A 24,553-nucleotide genomic window follows, 5' to 3' on the forward strand; every position below is an offset into this window, starting at 1 on the left:
GTGGAAGTTGCAGTGAACCAAGACCGTGCCACTTCACTGGGCGAAAAAGCAAAACTTCATCTCCAAAAAAAGAAAAGTATTAAAAAAAATAAAAACTAGCCAGGCTTGGTAGCATGTGCCTGTTGCCCCTTCTAGTTGGAAGGCTGAGGTGGGAAGATCGCTTGAGCTTGGGAGGTTAAGGCTGCAATGAGCAGTGGTTGCACCACCTCACTCCAACCTGGGGTCAGAAGGAGACCCTGTCTCAAAAAAACAACTTTGTAAACTGTTATCCACACCTTAGTGCAGTGGGATAAAACTGTGTCCAGTAGCCTTGGCCTCCGAGGCCCTGTCTGAATCCTCCTTTTTTGCACCTGTAGCTAAAGGGCAGCAAGTGTTTTCTGTACTCTATATTCACTTTTAGACAGGTCACTTTTAGAGACTTGTTTAAAGATTCAAAATAAGTTATAATAAAAAATAAATGTAAAATATACCTAGCGATTGGTATCGATTGACAAGAAAGCTTTCTTTGCTTGCTCCCACATGAAGAAAAAAGGTGAAGAATTAACAAAAGGTTGGTTCAGCTTTTCAATTTTTTTGCATTAAGTGGGTGTAGCTAGGATAATTAATGTCCCAGGGAACTTTTGTAAATAAGGAAGAACATTCCTGTTTTTTCTTTCATTAATGCTAGTTTTGAAAAAATAGGCTCTATAAATTAAGTTTTTATGTGTTGAAACATTGACAAACTGATTCCATTCTCCTTAACTGTTAGTTAAAAAGAAGTCTGGCCGGGCACGGTGGCTCACACCTGTAATTCAAGACTGGGAGGCGGAGGCGGGTGGATCACCTGAGGTCAGGAGTTCCAGACCAGCCTACCCAACATGGTGAAACCCCATCTCTACTAAAAATACAAAAATTAGCCAGGCATGTTGGCATGCGCCTGTAATCCCAGCTACTCAAGAGGCTGAGGCAGGAGAATCGCCTGAACCCAGGAGGCAGAGGTTGCAGTGAGCCAAGTTTGTGCCATTGCACTCCAGCCTGGGTGACAGAGCAAGACTGTCTCCAAAAAAAACAGAACAAGTCTTTCATGTTTCTTTATCATGATTTTCAGTAGCTTAAATGACAAAACACATTATCAGTTAGTATAAAACTTTAAAATACCGCTTGGGCCAAGCGCAATTGCTTATATCTGTAATCCCAGCACTTTGGGAGACCGAGGCAGGAAGATTGCTTGAGTCCAGTTCAAAACAAGCCTGGGCAATATAGTGAGACCTTGTCTCTATAAAAAAAACTTAAAAATTAGCCAGGCATGTTGGCATGTATCTATAGTCCCAGCTACAGAGGTAGCAGTAGGTGGGACAGAGGCAGGAGGATCGCTTGGGCCTGGAAGGTTCAGGCTGCAGTGGGCCATGATCACACCAGCCACTGTGCTATAGTCTGTATGATGGAGACCGTGTCTCAAAAAAAAAAAAAAAAAAAAAAAATCACTGAATTAGCATTTGGTGTATGTCAGGTTTTATGGTTTTTATTGTTTGTGAAGTTAAATATCTTTTTATACCTTTGTCAAACATTTGTGTTTCTTTTGTAGATGCTTTCTCTCTCTCTCTCGGGTGTTTTTTTTTTTTTTTTGAAATGGAGTCTTGCTCTGTCACCCAGGCTGGAGTGCAGTGGTGCGATCTCGGCTCACTGCGACCTCTGCCTCCCAGGTTCAAGCGATTCTCCTGCCTCAGCCTCCCAAGTAGCTAGGATTACAGGCACAAGCCACCACGCCCAGCTAATTTTTTTTTTTTTTTTTTTTTTTTTTGTATTTTTAGTAGAAACGGGGTTTCACCGCCACATTGGCCAGGCTGGTCTCAAACTCCTGACCTCAAGTGATCCCCCCACCTCAGCCTCCCAAAATGCTGGGATTACAGGTGTGAGCCATGGCACCTGGCCAGAATGCCTTCTCATGTCCTTTGCCTATATTTCTATTGATGTGTTTCTTTTTCTTACTAGTCTACAACAACTTTTTATTTTTTTATTTTTAGAGACAGGGTCTCGCTATGTTGCCCAGGCTGGTCTTGAACTCCTGGCCTCAAACAATTCTCCTGCCTTGGCCTCCCAGAGTGCTGGGATTACAGGCATGAGCCACTGTAGGCTAACCCTAGCTCTTTATTTTTCATTTTAGTTTTCATTTGGTTTTACTTTTATTTATAGTACTTTTTCAGTATCACAAATGTTGATGTTTTTATGGGACTAAATCCATTCAACTTTTTCATTATGAATTTTTGCATTATGATTTTTATTTTATTACAGTATATTGTTGTAATTTTTTTGTTTTATTGTTGTTGTTAATTTCTTACTGTGCCTAACATAAATTAAACTTTATCATAGGTATGTATGCATAGGAAAAATCACAGTACATATAGAGTTCAGTTATATTCATGGTTTCAGGCATCCACTGGAAGTCTTGGACCGTATCCCCCAAGGATAAGGGGGCACTATTGTACACGAATTTTACAGATGAGGACAGTATGAGAACATCAAATAACGTTTTTCCTGCCTCTTTGTCACTTTTCATGTGAATACATTCTCTCACACTTGGCTACAAACTCCTTTTTGGCATGGATGATAAATCTATATTCTTTTACTACTGAGACCCTAGGTACACAGTTAAACACTAGATGATTGACTGTTACAGTGATTGCATATTTATCAACCAGTTAGCCTTAATTAATGCATGTGGTATTAATGAATAAAAACCAGGTCAATCTGGCATGGTGGCTCATGCCTATAATCCCGGCACTTTGGGAGGCCAAGGCTCGCAGATCACTTGCACTCAGGAGTTCAAGACCAGCCTGGCCAACATGGCGAAACCCTGTCTCTACTAAAAATACAAAAAACTTAGCCAGGCATAGTGGCGCACACCTGTAATCCAGCTACTTGGGAGCCTGAGGCAGGAGAATTGCTTGAACCTGGGAGGTGGAGGCTGCAGTGAGCCGAGATCGCGCTCCAGCCTAGGTAACAGAGCGAGACTCTGTCTCAAAAAATAAAAATGAAAATAAAAAACCAAGCCAACTATATGGCCATTTGACTGTATATAAATCTCTGTATATGCTCTACAGTATCAAGAAAAGTCTGCTAAAATTGCATATTAATAATTGGGAAAATTTATTGAATTTTTTTTCTCCATTTGCCTCAATGATAACATGGGACCATGGATTTTTTTTTTTTTTTTTTTTTTTTAAAGAGATGTGGTATCGCTGTCACCCAGGCTGGAGTGCAGTGGCGAACATAGCTCACTGCAGCCTTGACCTCTTAGGCTCGAGCAATCCTCCTGCCTCAGTCCCCCAAGTAACTTGGACTATAGGCATACACCACCACACCCAGCTAATGTTTATATTTTTCGTAGAGACAGAGTTTTGCTGTGTTGCCCAGGCTGATCTCCAACTCCTGAGCTTATGCAATCCACTCACCTTGGCCTCCCAAAGTGCCGGGATTACAGGCGTAAGCCACCTTGCCCGGCCAAGATGAGGTATTATTACATCATTATTGTGAGGTACTGTTGGGCCCTCTTTCTATTTTGTTATTTTGTATGTGATCATTATTGTTTCTCATCATTCCTGTTCTTGGTATAGTTCCTACTTTTTCTGCATTCCTTTGGCCTATTCACAGTTGACTACATCCACCCTTCTCTACTTTTATAGTTAGAGAAATGTGATAGCCAGTCCTACACTTACTAGAAGAAATAATACCCAGATTATTTACCCTCCTTCAAATTAAAATTAATAAAGATTAAACATATCCTTTTTTATTTTATTTATTTTTGAGGAGACAGTCTCACTGTCACCCAGGCTGGAGTGCAGTGGCACGATCACAACTCACTACAGCCTCTACCTACCCATGCTCAGGTGATCCTCCCATCTCAGCCTCCCAAGTAGCTGGAACCACAGGCATGCACCACCATGCTTGGCTAATGTTTGTATTTTATTTTTTGTAGAGATGGGGTTTTGCATGTTGTCCAGGCTGGTCTCGAACTCTTGGGCTCAAGCGATCAGCCCACCTCAGCCTCCCAAAGTGCTGAGATTACTGGCATGACCCAACATGCCCAGCCAAACATATCCTTCTATGTGACTTATTTGTGAATTACAATGGTCTTTAATTTCTTTTTTTTTTTTTTTGAGACTTTTTCTTTTCACTCTTGTTGCCCAGGCTGGAGTGCAATGGCATAATCTCGGCTCACCGCAACCTCGGCCTCCCAGGTTCAAGTGATTCTCCTGCCTCAGCCTCCCGAGTAGCTGGGATTACAGGCATGTACCACCACACACAGCTAATTTTGTATTTTTAGTAGAGATGGGGTTTCTCCATATTGGTCAGGCTGGTCTCAAACTCCAGACCTCAGGTGACCTGTCCACCTTGGCCTCCCAAAGTGCTGGAATTACAGGTGTGAGACACCAGGCCCAACCTAATTTCTTTTTTAATAGCTTTTTAAATCTTGTCAGTTTGCATTTTCCCCAGAACTCCCTTCTGTGATCATATATCTTCTTCCTAAAGCACATCCTTTAAAAGTTTTGGCTGGGCGTGGTGGCTTACGCTTGTAATCCCCACTTTGGGAGGCCAAGTAGGGCAGATCACTTGAGGTCAGGAGTTTGAGATCAGCCTGGCCAACATGGGGAAACGCTGTCTCTACTAAAAATACAAAAATTAGCCTGGCATGGTGGTGCCTGTCTGTAATCCCAGCACTTTGGGAGGCCAAGGCAGGGGGATCACCTGAGGTCAGGAGTTTGAGACCAGCCTAACATGGAGAAACCTTGTCTCTATTAAAAATAGAAAAATTATCCAGGAGTGGTGGCACACACCTGTAATCCCGGCTACTCAAGAGGCTGAGGCAGGAGAATCACTTGAACCCGGGAGGCAGAGGTTGCAGTGAGCCAAGCTCATGCCACTGCACTCCAGCCTGGGCAACAGAACGAGACTCTCTCAAAAAAAAAAAAAAAAAAAACACCTGGGTGCGGTGGGTCACATCTGTAATCCCCGCGTTTCCTGAAGGTCAGGAGTTCAAGACCAGCCTGGCCAACATGGTGAAACCCCGTCTCTACTTAAAATATAAAAAATCAGCCAGGCATAGTGGTGGGCGCCTGTAATCCCAGCTACTTGGGAGGCTGAGGCAAGAGAATCGCTTGAACCCAGGAGGCAAAGATTCCAGTGAGCCGAGATCACACCATTGCGCTCCAGCCTGGGCAGTAAGAGTGAAACTTCATCTCAAAAAAAAAAAAAAAAAATAGTTTTAGATTTACAGAAGAATTGTGAGGATAGTACAGAGTGCCCATTTACCCCATACTCAGTTTTTCCTATTATTAACATCTTATATTAAAGCCCATACTTTATTCTGATTTCCTTAGTTTTTACCTAGGGTCCTTTTTCTGCCCTAGGAGCCCAAACAGTGTACCACATTACATTTAGTCATCATGTCTCCTTAGGCTCCTCTTGGCTGTGACAGATTCTCAGACTTTTTTTTGTTTTTGATGACCTTGACAGTTTTGAGGCATGCTGGTCAAGTATATTTTAAGATGCCACTCTAGGCCAGGTGCGGTGGCTCACGCCTGTAATCCCTGCACTTGGGGAGGCCAAGGTGGGTGGATCGCTTGAGGCTGGGAGTTTGAGACCAGCCTGGCCAACATGGTGAAACCCCATCTCCACTAAAAATACAAAAATTAGCCAGGCGTGGTGGCACGCGCATGTAGTCCTAGCTACTCAGGAGGTTGAGGCATGAGAATTGCTTGTACTCGGAAGGCGGAGCTTGTAGTTAGCCAAGATTACACCACTGCACTCCAGTCTGAGTGACAGAGTGAGACTGTCTAAAAAAAAAAAAAAGATGCCACTCTAGTGGAGTTTGTCTGAAGTCTCATGATTAGACTGGGATTAGGGGTTTTGAGGAGGAAGACCATAAAGTAAGCGCCATTTTCATCACATTATACCTGAAACTGCCATTGCAAAATTATAACTGAGACAGTGAAAAAGAGCTGATCTAACCAACTCCATCTTGCTTCTAACCTCCAAACTGTCCTTTTTCATTCCTGGGCTTAGGCTCAACTAACTTTAGGAGGAACTTAGTTTATAGGTTAAAACAAAGATGATAACAGCCCTTTCCCAAAACAAACCTCCTTCTTGCCTGGGGACTAGACTCCCTTTGTAGGACTTGTGGAGCCACAAGGTTAGAAATTATAGTTTAGGAGTCATGCAGCTGGAGGCTACAAGATTCTGACCCTCCCTAAACTGCTCTTAAGATCAGTGCTTGAGATACTTTACAGACCCTGCACTTGATGGATCAGCTGGCACCACCACCCAGATCGATAAACTGGCTCATCTGATCTTGTGGCCCCCACCCAGGAACTGACTCAGTGCAAGAGGCTTTAATTCCCTATGATTTCACCTCTGACCTAACCAATCAACACTCTCGACACACTGTCCTTCCCCCACCCACCATATTATCCTTCAAAACTCTGAACCCCGAATGCTCCTGGAGACAGATTTGAGTAATAATAAAACTCTGGTCTCCTGCACAGCCGACTCTACGTGAATTACTTTCTCTCTTACAATTCGCCTGTCTTTATAAATTGGCTCTGTCTAGGAAATGGGCAAGGTGAACCCACTGGGCAGTTACATACCGGAGGTACATGGTATTAACATGACTTCAATTTTTATGTTGACCTTGATCATCAGGCTGAAGTAGTCTGTCAGTCCTCTCCACTGTAAAGTTACTCATCCCTTCCTTTTCCTTTTTGTAATCTTTTGAAGGAAGTTGTTACGTATAGCTCACATTTAATGAAGGAACCGGGAGTTATGCTCCACCTCCATGAGGACAGAGTACCTACATAAATTATTTGAAATTCTGCATGGGAGATTTGTCTGTTCTACCTCATTTATTTAATTATTCATTTTTTAACTGTATGGACTCAAGTGTTAATAGTTTTTTTTCTTAAAGAAGCAGCTTTTGGTTTTGTTTATCCTATTTTGTTTCTTATTCCATTGGCTTTTGCTTTAATCTTTTATTTCCTTAGGTGTTTTGTTATATAGAGACAGGGTCTCACAGTGTTGCCCAGGCTGGTCTCAAGTGATCCACGCAAGTCTCAACTCCCGACCTCAAGTGATCCTCCTCCTTCCCAGGCCTCCCAAAGTGCTGGGATTACAGGTGTAAGCTCCTGGCCCTTAGTTTTTATTTCTTTAGGATCATTCTGTTTTCTTTAATTTTTGGAGTTGAATCTTTACCTTACTGGTTTTCATTCTTTTTTTTTTTTTTTTTTTTTTGGAGACAGAGTCTCTCTCTGTCGCCCAGGCTGGAGTGCAGTGGCGCGATCTTGGCTCACTGCAACCTCCGCCTCCCAGGTTCAAATTTTTGTATTTTTAGTAGGGAAAAGGTTTCACCGTGTTGGCCAGGCTGGTCTTGAACTCCTGACCTCAGGTGATCCTCCCGCCTCCGCCTCCCACAGTGCTGGGATTACAGGTGTGACCACCGTGCCCAGCCCCATTCTTTCCTCTTTGATAACTGCAGTATTTTCCCACTCCACCCTTCATCCTCTCCAGCACATTGAAACCACCTTTGCAAAGATTATGACAATGAGAGAAGTCTAGCACGGCTGACCCCATCTTGCTTCTAGCCTCACGGGCTGGCTGTCCTCACTCATTCCTAGGCATAGGCCAAACTAACCTTGGGAGGAATGTAATTGCTAGTTTAACTTTAAGGCAAGGATGATAACAGTTCCTCTCTAAAACGGATCCCCTCCTTGTTCAGGAACTGAAACAGCCTTTGTAAGACTAATGAAAACCCACAATATTAGGATTATGAGAGGGCCTGACTTCTGCCAAAATGTAGGCTTAGTTTTTGTAATCCCTTACTGCTCAGAAGGTATGGGGTCATAGGTTACAAGATTTGTGACTTCCTCGTAGATAAGATCACTATTGTAAAACCTAAGATTGATCTTTTGAATTGTTTTTCAAACTTTTGCATTCTGGCAACTGACATACCCTACCGGGGCCCATGACTCCTGACTCAACCAGTCCTGTGGTCCCCACCCAGAGGTGGGCTTAGTGCACAAGGACCATTTTCCACATCCCTAAGATTTCATCTTCAACCATTCCCTAGCCCCCTGCTCACCAAATTATCTATAAAAACTCTGGCCTCTGAGCTCTCAGGGAGGCAGATTTTAGTAATCTTAAACTCCTGTCTCTCTGCTTGGCTGGCCTTGCATTAATTAAACTATTTCTTTACTACCACAATGCTGTCTCCGTGAATTGGATTTCCCTGTGTAGCAGGCAAGAAGAACCTGTTGGATGATTCCAACATTGCTGGATTGATAGCAGCCTCATCTGCCAGGCTCAAACTCCAGGCATGCTCTTAAAGCTGCCCTTTCTCTTGGGATATCAGGCTTACCACCCTTCCTGACCTTCTTTGAATCTTGAAAAGATTAAAGGATTGCCTGTGAAGTTTTGTGTCTGTTACTTTGCTTTTTTTTTTTAGACGGAGTTTCGCTCTTGTCACCCAGGCTGGAATGCAGTGGCGCAATCTCGGCTCACTGCAACCTCTGCCTCCTGGGTTCAAGCGATTCTCCTGCCTCAGCCTCCCAAGTAGCTGGGATTACAGGCACATGCCACCACACTTGGCTAATTTTTGTATTTTTAGTAGAGATGGGGTTTCACCATGTTGGCCAGGCTAGTCTCGAACTGCTGACCTCAGGTGATCCGCCCGCCTCAGCCTCCCAAAGTGTTGGGATTACAAGTGTGAGCCACCCTGTGTGTCTGTTACTTTGCATTATAAATATCCCACTCTTTAAATTTCCATAGAGTTTGTTTTGCCATAGAAACACAATGTTACTTTTTATTCATCATCTTTTAAAGTCTTGGCAAAAATCCCACCAGTCCTACCAGAGACCATTGACTCTGCTGATTTGGCCTCTATGCCTTATTCATGCTTATCATGACTCTTCTTTTTTTTTTTTTTAAGATGGAATCTAGCTCTGTAGCCCAGGCTGCAGTGCAGTGGCATGATCTCAGCTCACTGCAACCTCTGCCTCCCGGGTTCAAGCAATTCTCCTGCCTCAGCCTCCCTAGTAGCTGAGATTACAGGCACCTGCCACCATGCTCAGCTAATTTTTGTATTTTTTAGCAGAGACAGGGTTTCGCCATGTTGGCCAGGCTGGTCTCAAACTCCTGACGTCAGGTGATCTGCCTGCCTCGGCCTCCCAAAGTGCTGGGATTACAGGCGTGAGTCACCGCACCCGGCCCATTTTCTATTTTTAGAGGAATCAGGCTTTCCAGATTTTGGTCAGTTCCTAGTTCCAAAACTGATCAAAGTTAGCCACCAGATGGAGCTCAATCTTATCTTAACTCCATCCCCAGCTTGTTCTTTAAAAGACAAACTGGAAAGGCCTTTTTTCTCCTTTATGCTAGTTTCCAAAGCACATTTCCTATAAATAATCACATTTAGAAAAGGAAAGGACAAAGGGGAAAACTATTAAACTTATCTATCCACATGATGCAGCAAAACTGTCCACTCAGAAAGGCAAGACTTAGAACCATGATTCAGCAAAACTGTCCACTCAGCAAGGGAAGACTTGGAACCCATCTGTGTAGCCAGTGAGAACTCTACACCCATTCCCAGCCTTATCCTGCTGCCAAACCATACCACAGTGTGTCAGGGAATAAGAGCTACTTTTCCTTGCTCGGTCCTAAATGGATTCACTCATTTGTGTGGGGTTTTTTTAAGTCAGTAAAGGAAAAATTCAGAACTCCAAAAAAGTCTCTATATAGTTTACATAAGATGTTATCGGTGATAATTAGATACTAATCACATTAATTTCTCAGATTCACTGCTCTTGAGGACTTCTTGTCTTGAAATACATGAAAATTCAGAACTATGAAGAAAAAGAGGGACCTGATGATAAAGAGACCTGATTCCCTCATTTATACCTGAGATAATGGATGGTATCACTAACAAATCAACTTTTCATTGATCAACTAAGCACTGAGAGCCACACCTCTTCTATTCTCTAAAAAATAATTACAAAGATGAGCATGCAGAATGTGTTATGACAAAGAGCAATATATAATTTTAAAGAACCAGATGAGGCAGGGCATGGTGGCTAACATCTACAATCCCAGCACTTTGGGAGGCCAAGGCAGGAGGATCATTTGAGGTCAGGAGTTTGAGACCAGCCTGACGAATGTGGTGAAACCCCATCTCTACTAAAAATAGTGAAAATTAGCTGGGCATGGTAGCTTGCACCTGTAATCTCAGTTACTTGGGAGGCCAAGGCAGGAGAATCACTTGAACCTGAGAGGCAGAGGTTGCAGTGAGCTGAGTTCACGCCACTGCACTCCAGCCTGAGCAACAGAGTGAGACTCTGTCTCAAAAAAAAAAAAAAAAAAGAACCAGATACTGCTTTCAGGATTTAATGCCCTGACAAGGATCCTGAAAGATGATGTAATCCTACTACCAGGAAGGCTCCCAGAAGCATGGAAATAACAGTGGCCCACACTAAGTGAGGTAGAAATGCCAAAATTGTAGCAAAAGGTAGATGAATGAAAAGGCTCGGAAAAGTGAGTATGCTATAGACTATATACTGCAAATAGTTGGAAAATCCACAAGAGGACCCAGAAAATATATTACTTACCAAAGCAATAAGAAATGTTCTAGTGAGAATGTCACCAACACCGCTAAGTTCAGTCGTGGCTCTTCTCTGACAGCCGGGACTTACAGTAGGAGATGCCGTGATAAAACTGGTCTCTAATAGCAATTGCGATGATAGCCACTATCCCCCAAAGGCCAGTCAAGGCCAGTTAACCCTCAGATGCCAGAAAGACACAATCATCATAACAAGTGGCAAGTCAGCTTCACAGAGGGACCTGACTACTAGAGGGTTATTAAATGACTAAGGAAAAATATCTGGGCAGCCAACAAGAGTACTATTCAATCTGTAGATCAAAGAAATCAAGGCTAGATGATTAGGCTGGAAGCAGTAGTCTCATGCTCCCTTGCCCAGTTTCCAGACATACGCCAGTTTCCAGATGTGAAACTCAATGACTAAAGGAGAGGCCAGATCCCCAGGAGGAAGGACCTGGCAATGCTATGGCAGTACATAGTAATGGTTCCCTATTCCTTCCCACAAAGGAACCTACAGTCATTTACTTCAGGTAATATACACTGGGAAAAGAGAAATAGCCAAACATCATAGACTCTTGGACACAAGGTCCCAGTTGACAATGATACATGTAGACTCAGCATCCTCTGCCACTCCTCTTAGAGGGAGGACATATGGGGTCAAGTAATAAATGGAGTCCTAAGATCTAGCTCACAGTGGGCCCACTGGGTTCATAACCCACCTAGTGATCATTTTCTCAGCTTCCAAATGTATACTTGGAATGGAGATTCTTGGCAGCTGGCACAACCCTAATATTGATTCTACTCCTCTGGGGTGAAATTAGAGTGGAGAAGTGCTAATGAAGCCCTCTGAAACTGCCCCCACCATCTTCCCGATCAAGACCAAATCAAATCCAATATTACATCCCGGGGGGAATGGCAGAAGCTAGTGGCACCCTTAAAGACCTAAAGGATAGAGTTAGTCTTCATCATATCTCCATTTAATTCACCACTCTGGTGCCTGCAAAAATCAGATGGATCCGAGAAGATGGCAGTGAACTGCTGCAGACTCAACCAAGTGGTGGCACTAATTGCAGTTGCTGTGCCAGGTGTGGTGTTTTTATTAGAAACTGACTAACACAACCTTTGATATGAGATATGCAGCCACTGATCTGGAGAAGTAAGTATTCTCTTCCATCCCTATCAGAAAAGATCAGAAACAGTTTTCTTGGGCCGGGCGCGGTGGTTCACGCCTGTAATCCCAGCACTTTAGGAGGCCAAGGTGGGTGAATCACTTGGGGTCAGGAGGTCAAGACCAGCCTGGGCACTTGGTTAAACCCCATCTCTACTAAAAATACAAACATTAGCTGAGCATAGTGGTGCATGACTGTAGTCCCAGCTACTCAGGAGGCTGAGGCAGGAGAATCACTTGAACCTAGGAGGCAGAGGTTGCGGTGAGCTGAGATCATGCCACTGCACTCCAACCTGGGTGACAGAGTGAGACTTCGTCTTAAAAAAAAAAAAAAAAAAAGTTTTCTTTGAGCAGGGTGCAATGGCACACACCTGTTTTCCTAGCTACTCAGGAGCCAGAGGCAGAGGATCACTTGAAGCCAGGAGTTTAAGGCTGTAGAAGGGTATGATGGCATATGTGAATTAGCCACTGCACACCAGCCTGAACAACATAGTATAGTAAGACCCCCATCTCAAAAAAAAAAAAAAAAGGTAATTACTGACAGGTGGTAGAGGTAGGGAGTGTTTAGATAATGGAAAAGCCTAGCCTAATAACACAGCCTAGTAGATGGTCTTAAAGTTTTCAGCCCCAATTAAACCTGAATAGATTAAAATATCCAATCATTTCTTGCATATCAGAGACACACTCAGTACAAAAGGACATAATCCTTTTTCAGCCAAAGACAGACAAATGGATTAGGCATAAGAATAAAATCTAGGTCAGGCACAGTGGCTCATGCCTGTAATATCAGCACTTTGGGAGGCCCCAGGCAGGAGGATTACTTGAACTCAAGAGTTTAAGACCAGCCCGGGCAACATAGCAAGACCCTCTCCATGTTGGGGTCTCTTTAAAAACACACACAGCTGGGCGCGGTGGCTCATGCCTGTAATCCTAGCACTTTGGAGGCCAAGGCGGGCGGATTACCTGAGGTCAGGAGTTCGACACCAGTCTGGCTAACATGGTGAAACCCCATCTCTACTAAAAATACAAAAATTAGCCAGGCATGGTGGCAGGCACCTGTAATCCCAGCTACTCGGGAGGCTGAGGCAGGAGAATCGCTTGAGCCTGGGAGGCGGAGGTTGCAGTGAGTCGAGATCGTGCCACTGCACTCCAGCCTGGGTGATAGAGTGAGACTGCGTCTCAAAAAACTAAAAAGACAACACACACACACACACACACACACGGCCAGGTGCGGTGGCTCACACCTATAATCCTAGCACTTTGGGAGGCCGAGGTGGGCGAATCATTTGAGGCCAAGAGTTCGAGACCAGCCTGGGCAACATGGCAAAACCCTGTCTCCTCTAAAAATATAAAAGTTAGCCAGGTGTAATGGCACATATCTAGTCCCAGCTACTCAGGAGGCTGAGGCAGGAGAATCACTTGAACCCGGGAGGCAGAGGTTGCAGTGAGCCGAGATCATGCCACTGCACTGTAGCCTGGGTGACAGAGTGAGACTCCATCAAAAAAAAATTAAACACACACATACACAAATCTAATGTATCAGATATCCTTAAATGCTTCTAACACTGAAAATGAGACGAATATCACAAATTAGAATGGTTATCACATTACACATAAGTGGGTTACAAAAACTGATTTTATTATACACATATACTTTTTAATTTACATTTGGATTAAAACTTTTTTTATTATACACTCTTGGCATATGTAACATTCAGATAGTTCTCTTTCTAGCACTATGATAATCTCATCAGATCCCAACAGTTGGGGAGGAGGACTTGATTTCAGACTATCCAGTTTGCAAATCCATATCACATATGCCTTTACAAATTATTTTGAATAGGTAATATGCATTACACAAACACTATACAGTGAAGTCTTTTTCAACCTCTCTCAGTTAATTATATCTTCTCAAAACTATTCTACGCAAACACAAAGACATATGTACTATATGTTTTTGTTTTTGTTTTGAGACAGAGTCTCACTCTGTCACCTAGGCTGGAGTGCAGTGGTGCGATCTCAGCTCACTGCAACCTCTGCCTCCTGAGTTCAAGCAATTCTCCTGCCTCAGCCTCCCAAGTAGCTGAGATTACAGGCATGTGCCACCATGCCTGGCTAAATTTTGTATTTTTAGTAGAGACGAGATTTTGCCACGTTGGCCAGACTGGTCTAAAACCCCCGACCTCAGGTGATAGGCCCACCTCAGCCTCCCAAAGTGCTAGGATTACAGTCATGAGCCATCATTACCAGCCTACTATATATATCTTTAACACTATATACAATACACACAGTTTGCACCTTTTTTCCTTCATTTAATAATGTATCTTGAGAATTGTTCCATTTGGCACTTCATCTAAGTACAAATTATTTTTTCTCCGACTAAAATATAGATTTCATGATGATGAGCACTTATCTTTTCACTGCTTTTTATTTTTAAATGTGTTTTTCTGTTTTTTCATGAATATTTAGTTTGTATGCTATCTTTTGCCTTTGTCAGTAATGCTATTGCAATCAATATCCTTGTACATGCCAATTCTTACAAGTAGGAGTATAAATACAGGACGAAATTCCAAACGTAGATTTGCTCTGTCAAGGGGTATGTACATTTCCAATTGATAAGGTATTGCCAAATGTCTTCCCATTGAGGTTGAACCAATTTATATACTCACTAGCCTTGTTGCTAACATTATAACACAAGAAGCATTAAAATTGATTTTTGAACAAAATCAATGTATATGCTTTTAAGTGTTCTTTCTTTTTAAAAAATCATTATTGGAAAATGCAAGCAGGAATACATGGCAAGCAGAGCACATGCAATGGCCAGAATTCCTACAGCAGAAATGACTTCAACATTTGGTTATAAAGATTTTCTCCAAATGGTTTGTTGAAATAACTTGAGTCTTCAAGGTTTAATTTTCCAAATGTTGGCTCAAACCTGCACTGAAATTCTGGCCTACAGTATCCTAGCAAAAATTTCCCTTTGCAAGATACTGAGGTATATTGGCAAAACCGCGGATCACATGACTCCAGGAGTTTGAGACCAGCCTCGCCAACATGGTGAAATCCTGTCTCTACTAAAAATACTAAAATTAGCCGGGCATGGTGGGGCATGCTTGTAGTCCCAGCTACTCAGGAGGCTGAGGCAGAAGAATCCTTGAACCTGGGAGGCAGAGGTTGCAGTGAAGGCGACAGAACGAGACTCTGTCTTAAAAAAAAAAAAAAAAAAAAAAGTAGAGGTCAAGGCAAGCATTCCTAGGGACCAGGTAGAACCCAACTGGAGAGGAAGATGACACGATTCAACATACTGTGGAGGAGGGAGAGTAGGTTTTATCCAGGATCACATGGGATAAATGCAAGGACAGGCTCAAGTTTCCCACATGCAGCATTTCTCAATCCCATTTTCCTTGGCAAGAGTTCTTCCCGTTACTAGGCTATTCCAATATAGACTAAGCTCTTGCCCTGGAAGGACTCTATACTTTGCAATTTTTTTTTTTTTTTTTTTTTTTTTTTTTGAGACAGTTTTGTTCTGTCACCCAGGCCGGAGTGCAATGGCGCCATCTTGGCTCACAGCAACCTCCACCTCCCGGGTTCAAGCAATTCTCCTGCCTCAGCCTCCTGAGTAGCTGGGATTACAGGCACCCGCCACCACACTCGGCTAATTTTTGTATTTTTAGTACAGACGGGGTTTCACCATGTCCGTCAGGGTCAGGATCACCTGACCTCAGGTGATCCACCTGCCTCGGCCTTGCAAAGTGCTGGGATTACAGGCGTGAGCCACCATGCCCGGCCTGCGAACTTTTAAGATGTTATTAGAGACAGGATTCCGCTCTGTCACCCAGTCTGGAATGCAGTGGTACAATCATAGCTCACTGCAGCCTCCAACTACTTAGCTCAAGCGATCCTCCTGCCTCAGCCTCTCAAGTAACTAGGATTATATGGAGGAGCCACAGCCTGGTAAATTTCTAAGTAAACATATACTATTACACTCCTTACGGGGAGGAAGAGGAGGAGGGTGGCATGTCGAAGAAAGAGGATGCAACTTGTAGAGAGTAAGTGAATGAAGGGGGAATTCCGGCAAAGAATTGCCGACTTGAGGCTGACTTCGTCTTTCAGGGTCCACGAGGCTGGTCTCAGACCTATTGGGAGTCCCTCTGCGTCAGCGGAAACCTCCAAGACGAGCCACCGGATGCCACCGACAGCACGCAGCTGGACCAGCACGGGGGAGGGCCTTCGTGGGTCGAGAGCTCGCTCCAGAGATAGTTGGTGCTTTTCTTTCAGGAGAAGAATCCCTGGCGGAGTCTGACCGTTCTCCGGCGCACAGCCCCGGGGGTGGGCACAGCAACCGCCCGTGCTGAAGGGACTGACGCCTCCGGCCAGCAGCCAAGTTAAACGCACTGTTCAGTGAGCAGCTGTGTTGGAGACAGCGCGGTTCACATTCTTTTCCAACGGAGCCGCTGACTGCGGAGCTGGGAGGGGACGTGACAGAACCCAGCCATCCAAGGTCCCCCTACCCCTCCCCAGCTGGGACCTCGGGCTGCTTCCGAGCTGCGCTGGGTGGGGTCAAGGAGCCGCCCCTCTGGGCCGCGTCCCTCCCTCACGCCCTGCACCCTGGCCCTGTGTGGCCGGCGGGGCAGCCTAAAAGGGCGGAAGGATGCAGGGGCGGAGGGGGATCGGGTTGTACGCCTAGCTCAGACCCCCCAGCCGGGACCCCTCGCGCTGTTGGACACGCCAGCCTCCCGACCCTCCGGCTCCTACGGGAGGTGACAAGGACCCTGCCAACCTGACCTGAATGGCCCAGTTTGACACAGATCAGATTTTCAATGAATGAGACCGTGGTGTGGTCTAGGCGGAGGGATGAGAGGAGGGGACTCTTTTGGGATAAGTGGAGGGGACTCTTTTGGTATAAGTGGGGGCGGCGTAAGGAGGGGATTCTTTTCCTGGGCTGAGGAGAACGCAGGGACAAAGAACACAGGGGTAGTTGAGTGAGCAGGTGAGGGAGGCCCTGGGCTGGTTCCCCACCTTCTCAGGATCGGAGCCACTTACTTCCTGGTACTCTCTGCAGTCTCCCGGCGTTAAATAACATCCCTTTGCTGGAGACTCTGGATTCACATCCATAATCCCAGCCTCCCCTACTCATCCCCTCACGCTTCCCGTGAACTAACCTTGAAGGACCCGACCAGAGCCCTGACCTCCGTCCCACACACCTGCTACATGGAAGGTGTTCTCCACATCAGTTCAAGGCAGTGTCACCCTTCAGGATGTTCAGGCTCTAAACCTTGGAGTCCTCCTCCAGATTTCTCTCTCCTTCTTTCTCCTTGTCTCTCCCTTGCACTTACGGTTCTCTTTTCCTTCGTAGCTTTGTAGCTCATTCCCCCTTCCACTTTCCACACCACCTTCTGGTCTGTTAATTAAATATTACCTGGTTTCCACTGACACCTTCCCTGGGTTCCCAATTTAAAATCACAACATCATCCTCCTCCTCTGCTTTTTTTTTCCAAATTATATCCTCACCCAATTATGTATTCTCATTAATCTTGCTTAATTAATTAGCAGACATTATTAATGCCTGTTTCCCCCGTCACCACCACTAGACTATGAACTCCTAAGGACTCCTTCCTTCCACCACTGTTGTACCCGCTTCACCTAGAACTGCTTGGCACATACAATGTGCTCCATAAATATTTGTTGAATGAAAGACTAGGCACAACTTAGGATTCACTCCCTCATGTGGCATCCATAAGCCCTGTATGCAGGTAAAATGTCAATGGGTTGACTAAATATTGGAAGTGGAAAAAAATTCACCTCTTTGGTTTGCAGTTGTCTAGGACCTTTAGGCCAATGGAAAACCCAGTTTTCCTTAGAATTAAGCCAGTGCCGCCAGACTTGCCAGTTTACCATGCTGGTCTGACTGGTCCTCAGCATGGGTCATACATGTCCAATGAATTCAAACAAAATCTTGAGAAGACACAAACCTTGCCCTTCGGCTGGGCGCGGTGGCTCACACCTTCAGAGGCCGAGGCAGGTGGATCGCGAGGTCAGGAGATCGAGACCATCCTGGCTAACATGGTGAAACCCCGTCTCTACTAAAAATACAAAAAATTAGCCGGGCGTGGTGGCGGGCGCCTGTAGTCCCAGCTACTCAGGAGGCTGAGGCAGGAGAATGGCGTGAACCCGGGAGGTGGAGGTTGCAGTGAGCAGAGACCGCGCCACTGCACTCCAGCCTGGGCGACAGAGCAAGACTCTGTCTCATTGAAAAAAAAAAAAAGACTTCCTAGATGGGGTGGCGGCGGGGCAGAGGCTGTAATCTTAGCACTTTAGGAGGCCAAGGCAGGCGGTTGGGAGGTGGAGGTTGTAGCGAGCCGAGATCACGCCAATGAACTCCAGCCTGAGCAACATTGAGCACTGAGTGAGCGAGACTCCGTCTGCAATCCCAGCACCTCGGGAGGCGGAGGCGGGCAGATCACTCGAGGCCAGGAGCTGGAGACCAGCCGGGTCAACAGGGCGAAACCCCGTCTCCACCAAAAACCAGTCAGGCGTTGCGGCGTGCGCCTGCGGTCCCGGGCACTCGGCAGGCCGAGGCAGGAGAATCACAGGAGCCCGAGGCAGGGAGGTTGCAGCGAGCCGAGATCACCGCAGTGCAGTCCAGCTTCGGCAACAGAGGGAGACCGAGAGAAGGAGAGGGAGACCGAAGAAGGGAGAGGGGGAGGGGGAGGGGGAGGGGGAGGGGGAGGGGGAGGCAGATTAAATATTCTTTCCAGTGCTTTTGGATTTAGCTTTTCAGAAGGCAGAAGATCACCTTCACCTGTCCTTCCAAATTCTTTCTGATTGCTGATTTCCCACCAGGACTTTGTCTTCTATGCTCCCCGGCTGCGGATTAACAAGCGGATCTTGGCCTTGTGCATGGGGAACCATGAACTATACATGCGCCGTCGTAAGCCTGACACCATTGAGGTGCAGCAGATGAAGGCACAGGCCCGGGAGGAGAAGCACCAGAAGCAGATGGAGCGTGCTATGCTGGAAAATGAGAAGAAGAAGCGTGAAATGGCAGAAAAGGAGAAAGAGAAGATTGAACGGGAGAAGGAGGAGCTGATGGAGAGGCTGAAGCAGATCGAGGAACAGACTAAGAAGGCTCAGCAAGAACTGGAAGAACAGACCCGTAGGGCTCTGGAACTTGAGCAGGAACGGAAGCGTGCCCAGAGCGAGGCTGAAAAGCTAGCCAAGGAGCGTCAAGAAGCTGAAGAGGCCAAGGAGGCCTTGCTGCAGGCCTCCCGGGACCAGAAAAAGACTCAGGAACAGCTGGCCTTGGAAATGGCAGAGCTGACAGCTCGAATCTCCCAGCTGGAGATGGCCCGACAGAAGAAGGAGAGTGAGGCTGTGGAGTGGCAGCAGAAGGCCCAGATGGTACAGGAAGACTTGGAGAAGACCCGTGCTGAGCTGAAGACTGCCATGAGTACACCTCATGTGGCAGAGCCTGCTGAGAATGAGCAGGATGAGCAGGATGAGAATGGGGCAGAGGCTAGTGCTGACCTACGGGCTGATGCTATGGCCAAGGACCGCAGTGAGGAGGAACGTACCACTGAGGCAGAGAAGAATGAGCGTGTGCAGAAGCACCTGAAGGCCCTCACTTCGGAGCTGGCCAATGCCCGAGATGAGTCCAAGAAGACTGCCAATGACATGATCCATGCTGAGAACATGCGGCTGGGCCGAGACAAATACAAGACCCTGCGCCAGATCCGGCAGGGCAACACCAAGCAGCGCATTGATGAATTTGAGTCTATGTAATGGGCACCCAGCCTCTAGGGACCCCTCCTCCCTTTTTCCTTGTCCCCACACTCCTACACCTAACTCACCTAACTCATACTGTGCTGGAGCCACTAACTAGAGCAGCGCTGGAGTCATGCCAAGCATTTAATGTAGCCATGGGACCAAACCTAGCCCCTTAGCCCCCACCCACTTCCCTGGGCAAATGAATGGCTCACTATGGTGCCAATGGAACCTCCTTTCTCTTCTCTGTTCCATTTAATCTGTATTGCTAGAATATCCTACTTCTCCAGCCTAGAGGTACTTTCCACTTGATTTTGCAAATGCCCTTACACTTACTGTTGTCCTATGGGAGTCAAGTGTGGAGTAGGTTGGAAGCTAGCTCCCCTCCCCTCCCTTACCACTGTCTTCTTCAGGGTCCTGAGATTTACAGGGTTGGAGTGTTACGCGGTCTAGGGAATGAGACAGGACCTTGGATATCTGCTCCAGGATGTCACCTGACCTTAAATTTGTCCTCCCATCCCGTTTAGAGTTATTTAGGCTTTGTAATGATTGGGGGATAAAAAGATGTTCAGTAATTTTTGTTTCTACCTCCCAGATTGGACCTGTTACAAACTCAGCCTCAATAAGCCTTGTCGTTGACTTTAGGGACTCAATTTCTCCCCAGGGTGAATGGGGGAAATGGTGCCTTCAAGAGCCTTCACCAAACGTACTAGAAGGTCATTGGCCATTCTATTCTGGCAAGGCTGAGTAGAAGATCCTACCCCAATTCCTTATAGGAGTATAGGCCTGTCTAAAGTGAGCTCTATGGGCAGAGCTACCCCTTACTTATTATTCCAGATCTGCGGTCACTTCGTGGGATCTGCTCCTCCCTGCTTTAATACCCAAATCCTCTCCAGCAATAACAGTAGGGATGAGTACCCAAAAGCTCAGCCAGCCCCATCAGGACTCTTGTGAAAAGAGAGGATATGTTCACACCTAGTGTCAGTATTTTCCCTGCCAGGGGTTTTAGGTCTCTTCCCCTCTTAGAGCTACTTGGGCCATAGCTCCTGCTCCACAGCCATCCCAGCCTTGGAATCTAGAGCTTGATGCCAGTAGGCTCAACTAGGGAGTGAGTGCAAGAAGCTGAGTATGGTGAGAGAAGCCTGTGCCCTGATCCAAGTTTACTCAACCCTCTCACGTGACCAAAATCCCCTTCTCATCACTCCCCTCCAAAGAGGTGACTGGGCCCTGCCTCTGTTTGACAAACCTCTAACCCAGGTCTTGACATCAGCTGTTCTGTACCTTGGAGCTGTAAACCAGAGAGCTGCTGGGGATTCTGGCCTAGTCCCTTCCACACCCCCACCCCTTGCTCTCAATCCAGGAGCATCCACCTCCTTCTCTGTCTCATGTGTGCTCTTCTTCTTTCTACAGTATTATGTATTCTACTGATATCTAAATATTGATTTCTGCCTTCCTTGTTAATGCACCATTAGAAGATATTAGTCTTGGGGCAAGATCATTTTGGCCTCATTCCTTTACCACCCCCACACCTGGAAAGCATATACTATACTACAAAATGACATTTTGCCAAAATTATTAATATAAGAAGCTTTCAGTATTAGTGATGTCATCTGTCACTATAGGTCATACAATCCATTCTTAAAGTACTTGTTATTTGTTTTTATTATTACTGTATGTCTTCTCCCCAGGGTTCAGTCCTCAAGGGGCCATCCTGTCCCACCATGCAGTGCCCCTAGCTTAGAGCCTCCCTCAATTCCCCCTGGCCACCACCCCCTACTCTGTGCCTGACCTGGAGGAGTCTTGTGTGCATTGCTGTGAATTAACTCACTTGGTGATATGTCCTGTATTGGCTAAATTCAAACCTGGAATTGTGGGGCAATCTATTAATAGCTGCCTTAAAGTCAGTAACTTACCCTTAGGGAGGCTGGGGAAAAAGGTTAGATTTTGTATTCAGGGGTTTTTTGTGTACTTTTTGGGTTTTTTAAAAATTGTTTTTGGAGGGGTTTATGCTCAATCCATGTTCTATTTCAGTGCCAATAAAATTTAGGAAGACTTCAAAAAAAAAAAAAAAAAAAAACTTTGCCCTTCATTCCCCATTTCTATCAAAATCTACACAGAGTTTTGAACAGGCATTTTAAAATCAACAATATATTATTTACAATTTTGTTAGTATACATAACTCTAACTCACTGTTAAAAATTGCCTGTCTTTATATCCATTAAATGACACTTGCATATGCTCCAATTTTTCACTAATGATTTCGAGAGCATACTGGGACACAGGTGTCTGGACCTTTCATAAGTTAACAGAATTCCTAGCAATGGAATTGTGTATGCAGTATGGAAATACCTTATAATATACTGTCCTGGTTATTGTAAAGGTGAACCAACAATCTGTTAAATTTAGAGCAAGTTGTAGAAAATTATATGGTACTTAATTCTGTGCTATATGTATAATGGTTTCTTAGGGTTTTTAAAATTTTTTTCTTAGAGACAGTGTCTCACTCTCTTGCCCAGTCTGGAGTGCAGTGGCACAATCACAGCTCACTGCAGCCTCAACCTCCTAGGTTCAAGTGATACTCCTACCTCACCTCCCAAGTAGCTGGGACTACAGGCATGTGCCACCATGTCCAGCTAACTTTTTTTTTTTTTTTAAGAGAGAGGGACCTCACTATGTTGCCCAGTTTAGTCTTGAACTCCTGGGCTCAAGCATTCCTGCCTCAGCCTCCCAAAGTGCTGGCACTACAGGCATGAGTCACTGCACCCTGCCTGCTGCTATATATAATGTACATTTTAAGAACTCTATATAGATTCATTTATGTATATGTTTAGAAAAAAATTCTGGAATGGGCCGCGCACAGTGGCTCACACCTGTAATTCCAGCACTTTGGGAGGCCGAGGCGGGCAGATCATGAGGTCAGGAGTTCGAGACCAGCCTGACCAACTGGTGAAACCCTGTCTCTACTAAAAAAATACAAAAATTAGCTGGACATGGTGGCACACACCTGTAATCCCAGCTACTCGGGAGGCTGGGGCAGGAGGATCACTTGAAGCCAGGAGGTGGAGGTTGTGGTGAGCCAAGATCGTGCCATTGCACTCCAGCCTGGGCAACAGAGCAAGACTATGTCTCAAAAAAAATAAACAAAGAAAAGAAAAGAAATTCTGGAATGAATCAAAATACAGTCATGCATCATTTAACAGGGATTCATTCTGAAAAATGCACTGTTAGGAGATTTCATAGTTGTGCAAACATTATAGAGTGTACTTACACAAACCTAGATTGTATAGCCTACTATACACCCAAGCTATATGGTAAAAGCTTATTACCCCTAGGCTACAAACCTGTATGGCATATTATTCAACTGAATCCTGTAGGCAACTGTAATACAATGGGTAGTACTGTACTTTTTATAGGACTGGCAGTGCAATAGGTTTGTTTACACAAGCATCATGCCAAACACTTCATGTGTTGTGCTGTCACCATTCTGATGGTTACGATGCCACTGTTATAGGAATTTTTCAGCTCTATTATAGTCTGGTGGGACCACTATTGTATTTGAGGCCCATCATTGACTGAAATGTCATTATGTGATATAGATATATGAGATACTATTCAGCCTAAAAATATGGAAATCTGGCCGGGCACGGTGGCTCATGCCTGTAATCCCAGCACTTTGGGAGGCTGAGGTGTGCCGATCACATGAGGTCAGGAGTTTGAGACCAGCCTGGCCAACATAGTGAAACCCGGTCTCTACTAAAAATACAAAAATTAGCTAGGTGTGATGGCGCATGCCTGTAATCCCAGCTACTCTGGAGGCTGAAGCACAAGAATTGCTTGAACCCAAGAGGCAGAGGTTGCAGTGAGTCGACATTGTGCCACTGCACTCCAGCCTGGGCAACAGAGTGAGACTCTGCCTGAAAAATAAAAATAAAAATAAAAAGATGGAAATCCTGTCATTTTCAGTGACATGGATAAACTTGGAGGATATTATGTTAAGTGAAATAAACCAGGCAAAGAAAGAAAAATATCTCATGCTTTCACCTATGTGTGGAATGTACAGAAGTTGAACTCATAGAGAATAAAATGGTGGTTACAAGAGATTTGGGAGTGGGGGGTTTCAGGAGCCATTGGTGAAGAAACGACAGCTATTCCATGAAGGTTCCCGTTGATAAATGCAGAAGAGAGAGAGAGAGAGAAAGTCACCACTGGACCACAGTAATCATTGCCTCAGGCAAAATTGACCCCTGATGCTAAAACTCATGGGTAATGGTTTAAGCAGAAACAAGATATTTGCATAGTCTGAAGTATCTCCTCCACAATATTTAGTAATACAAATGGAAGAACCACAAGTTTTCAGTAAAGAACACAAGCAAGTGATTTCCTAGCCAAGTGATCAAAATTAACATCACCTGTCCTGAAATACGATGCACTGAGAAGGGCACATGATCACATCATTTTGCAGCATCCTTCTCAATAATGTATAGCTTCAGTCTAATCCTGAGAAAACATCAGACAAACCCAAACTGAGATGCATTCTAGAAAATAACTGATATTCTTCAGAAGTGCCAAGGTCATGAAAGACAGGATAGACTAAGAAACTGTGCAAGATGAGACAAGACTAAGGACACAGGACAACTAAACATGATGTGGGATTGTGAATTGTATCCTAGAACAGAAAAACTAAATTCATGAAAAAAATGGTGAAATGCAAATAATTTCTTAGTTTTGAAAATTATTTTGTGGGCCAGGCACAGTGGGTCACACCTGTAATCCTGAAACTTTGGGAGGCCAAGGCGGGTGGATCACCTGAGGTCAAGAGCTCGAAACCAGCCTGGCCAACATGGAGAAACTCCTTCTCTACTAAAAATACAAAACTTAGCCAGGCATGGTGGCAGATATCTGTAATCCCAGGTGCTCGGGAGGCTGATGCATGAGAATCGCTTGAACCCAGGAGGTGGAGGTTGCAGTGAGCCAAGATCACGCCATTGCACACCAGCCTAGGCGAC

At 45.1% G+C, this 24,553-nt stretch overlaps 2 protein-coding genes across 2 annotated transcripts in view; both read left to right on the plus strand.

Moving 5' to 3' along the window:
- The window catches only part of LOC129039069 (uncharacterized), a 31,532-nt gene extending 13,497 nt beyond the window's left edge, over positions 1 to 18,035 (plus strand). The window contains exon 3 of the mRNA XM_063666927.1: positions 15,897 to 18,035. Within this exon, the coding sequence (XP_063522997.1) occupies positions 15,897 to 16,138 (242 nt within the window). The 3' untranslated portion in view covers positions 16,139 to 18,035. The remainder of the gene's footprint in view (positions 1 to 15,896) is intronic.
- Positions 18,036 to 18,588: 553 nt separating this feature from the next.
- Positions 18,589 to 21,316, plus strand: LOC129039221 (moesin-like). Its single transcript, XM_054492796.2, has one exon. It carries the CDS (start codon positions 18,684 to 18,686, stop codon positions 19,563 to 19,565), a length of 882 nt encoding a protein of 293 aa, XP_054348771.1. The 5' UTR covers positions 18,589 to 18,683; the 3' UTR covers positions 19,566 to 21,316.
- The last annotated feature ends 3,237 nt before the right edge of the window (positions 21,317 to 24,553 follow it).

Source organism: Pongo pygmaeus, chromosome 5 (genome assembly GCF_028885625.2).
Source record: "Pongo pygmaeus isolate AG05252 chromosome 5, NHGRI_mPonPyg2-v2.0_pri, whole genome shotgun sequence".
NCBI classification, from domain to species: domain Eukaryota; kingdom Metazoa; phylum Chordata; class Mammalia; order Primates; family Hominidae; genus Pongo; species Pongo pygmaeus.